Here is an 11463-nt window from a genome sequence, read left to right as displayed (position 1 = left end):
TGTGTGTGGTGTGTGTGGTGTGTGTGTGTGTGTGTGTGTGTGTGTGTGTGTGTGTGTGTGTGTGTGTGTGTGTGTGTGTGTGTGTGTGTGTGTGTGTGTGGTGTGTGTGTGTGTGTGTGTGTGTGTGTGTGTGTGTGTGTGTGTGTGTGTGTGTGTGTGTGTGTGTGTGTGTGTGTGTGTGTGTGTGTGTGTAGTCTTGTGTGTGCATATATGTGGGGAGTAAATATAAGCGAATCAATGGGGGTTTTAGGATTGTTACTACAAAGGAAATTAATGAAACAATTAGACCATCTTTCCACTTTAAACTAAATCATGAAAGTGGACATAAAAGAGATGTAATCTCAAATCAACCATGAAATGGCAAAAGTATAGAACTACCTTTTTCTATGGATACTATCTAGTTCTAGTAATTCAATGTGAATATAAACCAGTGAAAGTTATTGATGTTGTAGAGGTCTAACCTTTTACTGAAATCGTATAAGTGGATTTTATTTAGCTTATTCTGTCATTGTTTGAGACACCAATATGCTTTTAAAAATCCATTGGCAACAGTCACTTAATTAAATCATTGTTGTATTGTCTGCGTTAGAAATGCAGGATAGATGAATAACAGGGGGCTTCAATAAGTACCACAGTATTTCCTGCCCCTGGCAAGGAAAATAGTGTATGATTATAATCCTAGGATGTATGGTCCAATGTGTGTTCAGGGGGCCACTGATATCACTGTGTGTGTGTGTGTGTGTGTGTGTGTTCTTGTTTTGTCTGTCTGTCTTTGTTTAGTTGGTGATGGGGCTTAGTTTTAAATCCTGTTGGGGGACTACCACTTCTCTTCAGTCAGTTCAATACATCAGAGTGAAAGAGTGAAATTATAAATCAAACACAAAAAAATCCAAATGATACAAACTAATTAATGTCAAATTGATTAAACAATCAATTTGTATTACAATGTTATAAGATATTGTACAATTATATATAGATCTATATTTTGAAATGTACTGAGCTGAAGTGAAGTCTAGTCCAACTCTATTTCTGTCAATGGATGAATATTTAGCTGACATGGACAAATTCAAAGATGTCATGTAGTAATGTATTAGAAATTGTTCTGATGTAGTCTGTGTCAGTCTAGTTGTGATGCAGTAATTTCTCCTCTATAGTGCCTTCACTGACACAGCCTGGCTTGACCAATCTACAGACACACAGGGAATAGAGCTGGGATAAAAACAAAGTGAAAACAGACAAAATAGTAGTTGAATGTATTGAAAAAAGACTAGACAATTGAGGAATGTATTATGTTATTTGAGTCGTAATCATTTTGGTGGTAGAAAAGCCTTACCTTAAACTGCTTGTGAATGTGAAACTGTTACGTTAGTGTGACAGCTGCTGTATATGTGGGTGGTTTGCTGTTTAATTTCCAGTACATTTTTAACTAATAATGCATTCCAAACTCTTAACAGCCTCACATTTCAGCAGTCAAATCCTCATTGTGTGTCTTTTTATTTGAGCAAGCCAGTTGCTGTCACAGTGCTTTTGTATAATTCATATTTCCACGTTAAGAACATCATTCACCTGTGATTTTTGTATATGAATTTTACATTTAGCAGCGGCCAACTTGTTGCTGTGGTATTTTGTGAATATCATTGTAAAATGCCCCAGAAACAGCGCTACTGCATTTAAAAAAAAAACAAAAAAAAACAGTTATTTTGCGGCTGTAGCAGAAACAAAGTTATCTTCTGAATGTCTTTTTGTTGCCTTGCAGTTTTGTACTTGCTCTGCCCCCTTTAAACCTTAAAAAGGGTTACAGAGGTTGCATAGTGCTGGAGTTCATGTACAGAGTGTTACTTGTAAAGCACCATATAGCTGCAATACAGGACAGAGACTGTTGCTAACAGCCTAGCCTCAAGCCGAAATATAATAGTCTGTGATGTCACATATTGACTTATCCTACTGTGTAACTGTGGGCTGGATGCCGGGCCAAAGTTTGAAATGCCTTCTGATCTTGTTATCTGTGACGAAGTTTCTCTTGACACATTGGAGCCAAGTGAAGAGTGTGTCTGAAATCTCTTACTGCATCTGCTATAAGGATAATGCACAAAATACACACTAAATAACAGTACAAGCTTTCAGATAATAGCCACTGATGCCTTCAAAATAAAACATCCTCCTTTTATAATGCAGTACTCGCCGTCTTTGTGCACTTCATTAAGTGCCACAGGAATCAACAAAAGCACTCTGCTGGCCTGCAGTGCACATTCAGAAACCTCACTGGGACTGATTTGATGGAAAGAAGACTAAAATACTTCTCTTAAAATTGCACAAGGAATGCGCGTGTTTTCAGCATCATGGTCCTCGCCACATTTAGTCCCAAGAAGTCACATTCCTTGTTAGCAAACTATTGGAGCATAGTTTCCAAACCAGAATGTAAAATCAACGAAGTTGTTGACTTATCGGGTCCTGAAGTGCACTTTGCAGATAATGCTAAGGCATCAATCATGGCGCTGACAAGTCCTGCCTTATACCGCCTCTTGACTATTTCAGAGGGAAATAAAGAACAAAATGTCACCATCGGAAAGTAAACAGTCAAACAAGCAGAGATGTTTTTGCAGGTGATTCAAATAACACAAACGATATAGGAGAAGCACTTTCCTATCCTGTATACATCTTGGTTTATTAAACATATTTAGACAATTCATTTTCGATATAGACTAGTGTCTTCTACTTTTATTTAAAATTTTCATTTAGTTTTGGAACAGTCTTTTTCATTGTTTGTCATCTGGCACTTGTTGTTCTTCTGGAATTGTGTAAATAATGTTTGAGGAGTCAATTAAACCGTTTTCGTGGGAGTTGGTGTTTTATTTCCCTGCCAAATATTTGTATCTTTTATGAGTGTGTATGACACAGTTTTACAGCTTTATGGGAATCTGATGTTAAAAACTGATATTTAAATAATGTCATTTTTACAGTTAAGATATAAATAATGCTTTAAAAATGTGTAGTTTGGATAAAAAAACATCTGAATTTAATATATGTGTCCCTGCATTGAACTCTATTTACCTTTATCTTTGTGACTAAGTTTATTTCCTGTGGGATGTTTGGAAGTTAGGTAAGCTCAGGGACAACAAAAAAGAGGCATCATGAGACATGACCTGAAATGCTTGATATGTCAGCTATTTATAGGAGGTAAGAAGTACACAGTTTCGAGCTTGGTGAATGATTGATGGTGACAGGTTCATTGAGATGCACACCCGATGCCCTCAGAAGAAAAATGTGAGTGTCTCAGAGATTTTCCTTGCCAACGGTTTTCACACATAATACCTGCAGCTGTTACATATTAATTTCATTCTATAACAACCACACGATCAGTAAACAATTCAATTAAATCCTGCACGGCATGATGCTTTGATTACTTGATATACTCAGTAATTGGGTTGATTTCATTCCAAGTAAATTAGATCTAATTATATTTCATGGTTTGATCAATAAATCTCTCTGGTGTTGGTGTCTGTGGGTTGACATACCGGAGGTGAAGGCTGCATTCGGATCCTTCACGAAACCTAAATCCAGTGTATTGTAATTTGTTAAAAGTAAACGTGATATCTTTACTGTAGGGTAATTTTAACCAGTTGTCCCTCACTGTGGGATCAGGAAGTCCCACAAAGGCCCACAGAGATTGTTCAGGGGTTTTGAGAAGTTAGTGGAGTGTTTTCACTCTCAAAAGAGCAGAAGAAGTTAAGTTTCACAAAGTGGAATCCTGAGTAAGATACAAATCATAAAAAAGTACTTGAGTAAACCAACTGTGTTACCTTTCCATTTCACAATTCCATACAGGCTATGTATGTAAACATATAATACAATAGCAGGATGGTTTATAAGTTCATGATTAGATAACCTAAAGCAGTTTATATTAATTAGAATTCATATTAATCAGAATCAAAATCATAATACCTTTATTCGTCCCACAGAGGGGACATTTGCATTTGTTACAGCAATAAAAGAGACAAAGACAGCTTAATAAGATACAATAAAAAAAAATACAAATAAATAAGTAGCTTAAGAGGTTTGTGTTAGTAGTTCACAAGGACAACGGAAAATAAAGAGAAAGCTTCTTTCTTATTTGTAGTTATTTGATCAAAGTTGGGAACCATTATTCTAAAATATAGCTTTTACGTGCGCTTTTACGGCACACATTACGGCAAATTGTGTTGTGCGCTCATAAACCAGTCAATACTGTAGAGTCAGGATTTGCCAAGGGACTGCGCGCGCTTCCTGTGGCTTCAGCGGAGGAGGAAATGTGTCACATTCGTGTAGTTCTATGAATAACTGTACTGTGCAGAGATGTGGTAAGTCTACATGGCAGGTTTGCCGTTCCCTTTTTAAAACAACACGCAATGCATTGTGACTGAATGACCGTAAAACAGCTTGATTCGGTAGCCCACTAAATGATGCGTCAATCTAAAATTGAAGGCTTAGCTTTGAAGGCATTATAAACTTACACACTGCTGTCAGCAATCACAATATAGGACTGAGTTTCTGGGAGAAATGCTCCTGGAAGGTATGCAAACAGGTTATGTGAAAGTTCGACTTAACCCTGTGTTTTGTCTGTAGGGAGGAACTGTAAAACTAGAGGAAATAAGCGAAAACACTATTGCTATCGCAGTAAGGTTTGTTTTAGGTGGAAACCACGATGGGGAACATCAATAAATTACTCTTTGAATGACACAAAGCAACACCAATGTAGGAATAATACCTCATGTAGGCCTATATGTAATTGAAAAACTTTCCCATGAAAGAAAAAGGTGGACTACTTTTTAAAAAGCAGGTGTGTCCTACTTTCCCAGTTCTGTTATAATATCTGCTGTGGATTGTGAGTCAGTTGGTCACATGTCATGTTTATTGAAAAAACATAATTATCTTTATTAAATAAATCCATGATGCATCGGTAATCAAAAAACACACAAGACACATTTATCCTAATTTTATTTAGCATACATCTCACTAATATGGGAAAGTTAACACCTATGGATTGAAAAAAAACATTGGTTTGGTCATTCAAATGGTAATTTATTGGGGGTCCCTTAGTGAAATAATGTGGTCCTTTGACTGACAATCTGTGAAGATTAGACATCCCTGCACGCAGCCTGTCAATGACTGTTGAGTATCCAAACTAAAACCAACTTCAACATTGTATTGTTGCTGGCAGGTTTGTTGAAGTCAGATCATGTTGGATTTTCAAATGTTTTGCTGATTATTAGTTGAGAATCGATGAATTGGCTGTTAGGTTCAGCCATAATACCTTTCATTGTCCTCCCTTAGGTCTCCTGTGTTGGCACATGTTCTATTCTACCTTGTCCTGGCAGCAGGGGACGAGGTAGACAGGAAGCCCAACTTTGTCCTGATAATGGTGGACGACCTTGGCATCGGGGACATAGGATGCTACGGTAATGACACCATCAGGTAATTTCAAACTTGAGTGTTATAGTCCTCTTTCCTTTCTTGTTTGTTCACTTATTGTCTGCTTTTGTTCTCTTTTATTATCTGATTTCATTTATTGTCATAACTGCCTGTTGCATTTTGTTGCAAGACAATTTACCTTTCAGTGATAACAAAGAACATCTTATCATAATCGTATTGCATCATTTAGAAGGCCAAGGTCTGTTTCTTGTTTTAATCTTATATGCTGCCAGTCATTTAATGTTTATTCATTTAATAATTTAATATACTCTCTTCTACATATTAACTTTACCTATTGTGCCTGTAGGACTCCTAACATTGACCGACTTGCTGCTGAAGGGGTAAAGCTGACTCAGCACATTGCAGCTGCTCCTCTTTGCACCCCCAGCCGGGCCGCTTTTATGACGGGGCGCTATGCACTCAGATCAGGTAACTGATCATCCTAAACATATTTGCCAATGCAAAATGGGAGAAAGCTGTGCATATTTGTGCAGCAATGTTTGACAATATGTTCCATATTTATGTATTTATTCTCATGTGTTTGTTCACTAGGACTAGGAAGCACTGGCCGTGTGCAGGTGCTGCTGTTCCTTGGAGGTTCAGGGGGGCTTCCACCCAGTGAGACCACCTTCGCTAAAAGGCTCCAGCAACAAGGATACACCACCGGCTTAGTGGGTGAGAGAACATGGTGTGGTCAATTATTCTTTGGTCCTTTTTATTTAGTTATGTATGCTGGTAAGACTTTCCTCATCATCTAGGTGCCTAAAAAGGGTCAGCAGTGCAGAATGGTATCTGCTTGGTTAATCAAAGCTAAGTGTGAATGTGTAGAATATTGAGTGTGAGCTTGACCTGTCTTCTACTTCTATATGATTTAGAAAGTATAGGAACAACGTCTAATCTCTTCTAACTTGCACACACGGAGGCAACCGAGGGCATTAGGTTCAACAACGTAACAAGCATTGCCAGGTGTAGCACACATATGGTTTTGCATTTGGCATAAACTGTACATCGTGCTATTGTGGCTGTTCAGATGTAAAATGCTATAGTATCAATTTTCTGAGCTGTCTTTTTGTTTTTGAGTGTGTACTACTTAATGTATCCCTTTTCTCTCTGTGTCTCTGCAGGTAAGTGGCACTTGGGTGTTAACTGCGAACAAAGAGGGGACCACTGCCACCATCCCAACCAGCATGGCTTCAGCTACTTCTACGGCCTGCCCTTCACTCTGTTCAATGACTGTGTGCCCGGAGAGGGGAATGATGTCTTGGCAGACCTCCAGCACACACTTCGAAGTCTGACCATGTTTCTTGGAGTTGGTCTTTTTACACTGGTGGCTAGTTTCGATTTCTCTCCTTAGAAAATGTTCACAAATGTGTATCTGAAATGACATAATTAGACACATAATATGATAAAAAGATGGCTAAGATACGTATTGGTTGTCAGATGAACTGGAAGACATTGGAAAACAAAGAGTTGCTCTACCCTTTAACCTGAAGCGAAATCACTTATGCGTAATCACTTAGACAGGAACAACGGTAGACAAATAGATTGGGAACAATGGTGGCAATTGTGGAACTCAATGTCAGTTGGAAACCTGTTTTATGAGTGAGCAAGAAAAAAACTGTGAGACTCAGTAAGGTCTTGGCAATGGTATGTACCTGTGTGATTAATAGGAACCAGCTGTGCCACAGGTAGAGCAAACAGCTTCAAAAGAGGAAATGTAAACCAGTACAAATAGAGAACTCATTTCAGCAGGAAGACAGAAGTCCATAAAACTATTTTCAGATCTAAATGTAAATAGTGCACAGTATCTATGAACAAAGGACACAATGTTCTTCTTGTTCACTGAAAATCAGTGACATCTTTATAAATGGTTTGTGACGTCATCTAGTGGCAACATCGCGTGTATTACACAATTCCATGTTCGATGCAACACAGTGCAACAGTCCTGAAAATAATCCTGCAATAGTGGAATTGACAATGTTTGATATTGGTGGAGTACATATCAGAGAGATGTTAATTTAGTAATTAGAGTTTTAAATGTTAGGTTTTAGTTTGTGGTATTGTTTGAATGAATTCTAACTGGACATGTGTTTCCCCTTCCCTCACTGCAAAAGTCGAAATAATGTTAATTTCTCATACATGTTTTATACAAATAATGTTTAATTCATGTTGTTCCTGTGTACTCCGTTACAATGGTTGAATTTATTGTGTGTTTCTAAGCACATTGGGTGTTTGCATGTGTTATGTGTTTGCAGGTGTGTGTCCGTATGTGTGGCCTTCTTAAAGTCAGCCTATGGATATTGGTAGCACTCTTCTTTGCCAGTATCCTAGCAACCTCTGTATGGTATATGCCATTTAAACTCCTGCGAACTTGGAACTGCATCCTCATGAGGGACCAAGAAGTGATCGAACAGCCTATGACAGTGGAGACACTGCCCCAGAGGCTGCTGGGAGAAGCACAACACTTTATAAAGAGGTATGTGTTGACTGTTTCAATACATACTGTACCTCAATACAATACATACCAAGTAAAAAATGAGGAATGTCTCCTTATGCTTCATCATAATTGACCCTAAAAATGCATTTCTTCTTCCCTTCAGGAATGTTGATCAGCCATTCCTCCTCTTCTTCTCATTGGCCCATGTCCACACGCCACTCTTCAAAACCCCCGCCTTTGCTGGTAAAAGTCGCCATGGTCGCTATGGTGATAACCTTGAAGAAGTGGACTGGATGATTGGTGGGTATATTGGCAATTGGTAACAATTGGTAAAAATTACATAATGGCTTCTCATGTGACGGTGGCAAACCAGACTGATTGGATGTCAACAACCTTGTGTAACACAGGCACAAACATCCCATCATCATTGGGTTCTATAGTTTGTTTACCACTAGAAATGATCAAAACTACTGAAAAAAGCCAGAATTGTCCTTTAACCATCAAGAAAGTCAGAGCAGTCATATTGTCTATGGAGTTTGAACCCTATATCCTTTTTCTAATGCCATATTATTATATTTTCTAGGTAAAATGACGGAGACGGTGGACTCCCTCGGCCTAGCCAACAATACCCTGATGTACTTTACATCAGACCATGGTGGACACCTCGAGGTTGCTGATTCCATAACCGGACAGAAAGGAGGCTGGAACGGCATCTATAAAGGTACATATCCTCTTTCACATCTAATCGTCACTTTAATTGTCATTTCTGATAAAGACAACCACATTTAAAACATTATTTTCAGTATAGAAAGTTGTATTTATGATTGTTGACCAAAAAATGTGGTTTGTTTCTTGGTTGAAATGCCATTATACTGTAAGCAGTGTGTATTATTCTTACTGCATTCATTCAAATATAGGAAGATTTTATGTTGTGTAATTTCTCTTGATTATGCACCTTTTTAGGTGGGAAAGCTATGGGAGCGTGGGAGGGGGGGATCAGGGTGCCCGGTATTTTCCGCTGGCCTGGCAGACTGGACGCTGGACGTGTAGTGGACGAACCCACGAGCCTCATGGACCTTTATCCAACACTGAAATATTTGGCCAAGGACACTAAACCAGACAGGTGAAGATTATGTCTGCCTTCTTTACATTGTGTGAGTCATATTCATTTTATTCCACAGTTTTATTGTGGGAAAGGTTAAAGCTTCTGTATTTGTTGAAAACAACAGTTCACCAAAGCATTGTTTGCAGTTACAAAAAGAGGGGAGACAGGACCACACAAATACTCCTAACATGACCATTATAATGTAGGTGTTTTGTATCCAGATAATTACAGTGTGGATCCAAAAGTACCTTGTTACCTGTAAACAACTACAGCTAGAAACTGATTTAGCTTATTTTTCCAGCATTGTAAGTGACATACAGTATGTAGCATCTACCTTTATCATAACTCATTTACATATTATTGATCCTGTATTAACAAGTATTATTATTTCCTTTTCTCGGTTTTCTTGATAGTTATAATATGATCAATACAACGTCTACAATCTCTTTCTGCATGTTTGGTTGCAGTAATACTGTCTCCTTTGCCCAATTGTATTTCATCCTTCCCCTCTTACCTCTTTTTTTATTTTTCTCTTCCTGCTCTCTCAGACAATCAGACGGCTATAACCTCATGCCACTATTGGAGGGGAAGGCAGAGCGATCAGAGCACAAATTCCTCTTCCACTACTGTGGAGTTAATCTGAATGCAGTACGCTGGCACCCAGCTGGAAGTAAGTTCACACATGTCGACATAGAGATAAATTCCATAAGTTAGCAGGGCGATGGAAGTTTTATTCTGCAATTAAAGTTTCCTGTGTTGATGCCAAACTGAAATCAAACATTACCTTCAGGCAATAACAAATAGAATACCACAGAAACAAGCTGGAATAAACAAACCTTTTAGTACTCAAACTAAATTTAAAGAGGAAAATGCACCACCTGTTTTGTGGATGCCCAGGGTCATCGTCAACCAAAATATTCTAAGGCCAATGCAGCTCTAGCCCTTTTTAAAAAGGTATTTTCACAATATATCTTACAGCAGATTGAGGAAGTTCAATTTTCAATTTTCAATTTCAATTTCAGCGGAATCTAGAGTATGACTCTGAAGCTGAAATAATGTGTTGTTTCTCCTTGCATATAAGTGTGTCACTATCATGTCAAATAACCCCGCTGGATGCCGGAAGAACAGCAGTTTATGCAGCTGTAAACAACACTTTATCAGTCAATATCGCACCCACTGAGGGGTTCATTGCTCAACACTGATTGGATAAAACAAAAAAAGAGGCAGATTTTCGCTTAAAAGTTATCTATGAAACTGCAGGGAAATATGTGTGAATATTATATTGGGCTTTCATTTGTCACAGTACAATTTAATATACTGTTACAAGTATATAAGTTACAATCTTCTGTTGTGTGTTTCCATCCAGGTGACTCCGTCTTCAAGGTGCACTTTTTTACTCCCAACTTTTCTCCGCCTGGAGCCGGTGGATGCTACGACACTAAGGTATGTCTTTGTCATGGAGATCATGTGACGCACCACAACCCACCGCTGCTGTACGACCTTTTCCACGACCCTTCAGAGTCCAGCCCACTGACCCCAGACACTGAGCCGCGATATGCTGAAATCCTCGAGCAGACTGCCAAAGCTGTGGAGAAACATCGAAATACCCTCACACACCAGCAGGTGTCTGCTGATACTCATTCAGAATCCAATTCAGAGGCACACAGCGTACAAAATCAGATGACATGGGAAAAGATTCTGTGGAGACCCTGGCTTCAGCCCTGCTGTGGGACTTTTCCATTCTGCGGCTGCAAAGAGGACACAAAGAATATTTAAGGGGAAAACTCCAAATTTGCAACAGCTTGGGTTTAATGTTGCTCCTCTGAAATCTATGACAGGGTTTATACCTGTTTCAGGAATAGAGCCAGATGCTATTTAGAAATGTTAAAGATATTACATGGAAAGGTTTGGCCTAACATAAAAGTCAATGGATTGCACCATGCAATTATTTGTCACCCAAAATATTTGAAATGTATTGAAACAGAGGAATCAATTAATATATTACGTTCACTATACCTGTGCTATATTATACTGTACTGTACATACTTGCAATAGTAGCCAAAATAAATGATGCCTCTTTGCATATATGGATAGGAAGTCTGTTGTGTCATTCATTAACCGAATGTGCAGTTAGTGCTCTTATTTATTTCCATAAGTAAGGAACATAACATGCAGTGCTTTAACTTTGTGACATAATACAATTGTATACAAAAAAATGCATTACTCGTTAAATATAATTTGAGTGTATATTTTTCCCTATATTTGACTTGCTTTGTTTTCATCTCACTAAAAAAATACAGGGTAATATTACTCCAGAAGGTAGTTTAGCCATTAGAGGGCAGAGTCAGACTGTGTTTGGGTGACAGTTAGCTCTGCTCTGTGTTTGAGAGAGAGTGATAGAGGGGAGGGGAGGAGGTGTGTGAGGTTGAGGGTGAGATTGCAGCTCAGTTCTCTCCAGGCAGGTTTTAAAGCT

The 11463-nt window shown here is 38.5% G+C and overlaps 1 protein-coding gene across 2 annotated transcripts; it reads left to right on the top strand.

The window, feature by feature from the left end:
• The first annotated feature begins 4228 nt into the window (after nt 1-4228).
• Nucleotides 4229-11083, top strand: arsh (arylsulfatase H). Of its 2 annotated transcripts, none has more exons than XM_034203960.1 (11): nt 4229-4337; nt 5311-5451; nt 5756-5877; nt 6001-6123; nt 6573-6775; nt 7704-7924; nt 8049-8185; nt 8469-8606; nt 8849-9008; nt 9539-9660; nt 10357-11083. In XM_034203960.1, the coding sequence occupies exons 1-11, from the start codon at nt 4333-4335 to the stop codon at nt 10764-10766; spliced, it is 1782 nt and encodes a 593-aa protein (XP_034059851.1). In that variant the 5' UTR covers nt 4229-4332; the 3' UTR covers nt 10767-11083. The 2 variants fall into 2 exon arrangements, with proteins under 2 accessions (XP_034059851.1, XP_034059852.1); XM_034203961.1 differs by having other exon boundaries at nt 4319-4337; nt 5311-5435.
• The last annotated feature ends 380 nt before the right edge of the window (nt 11084-11463 follow it).

Source organism: Gymnodraco acuticeps, unplaced genomic scaffold (genome assembly GCF_902827175.1).
Source record: "Gymnodraco acuticeps unplaced genomic scaffold, fGymAcu1.1, whole genome shotgun sequence".
NCBI classification, from domain to species: domain Eukaryota; kingdom Metazoa; phylum Chordata; class Actinopteri; order Perciformes; family Bathydraconidae; genus Gymnodraco; species Gymnodraco acuticeps.
The sequence above is the reverse complement of the archived record's forward strand: the minus strand, read 5'-3'. Positions and strand labels throughout refer to the sequence as shown.

What these genes read in the sequence shown, in the direction of transcription:
- arsh (XM_034203960.1), top strand. An exon ending in ATACACCACCGGCTTAGTGG is followed by an intron (nt 6,124 to 6,572) that starts GTGAGAGAACAT and finishes GTGTCTCTGCAG; the next exon opens with GTAAGTGGCACTTGGGTGTT. An exon ending in CTGGAACGGCATCTATAAAG is followed by an intron (nt 8,607 to 8,848) that starts GTACATATCCTC and finishes GCACCTTTTTAG; the next exon opens with GTGGGAAAGCTATGGGAGCG.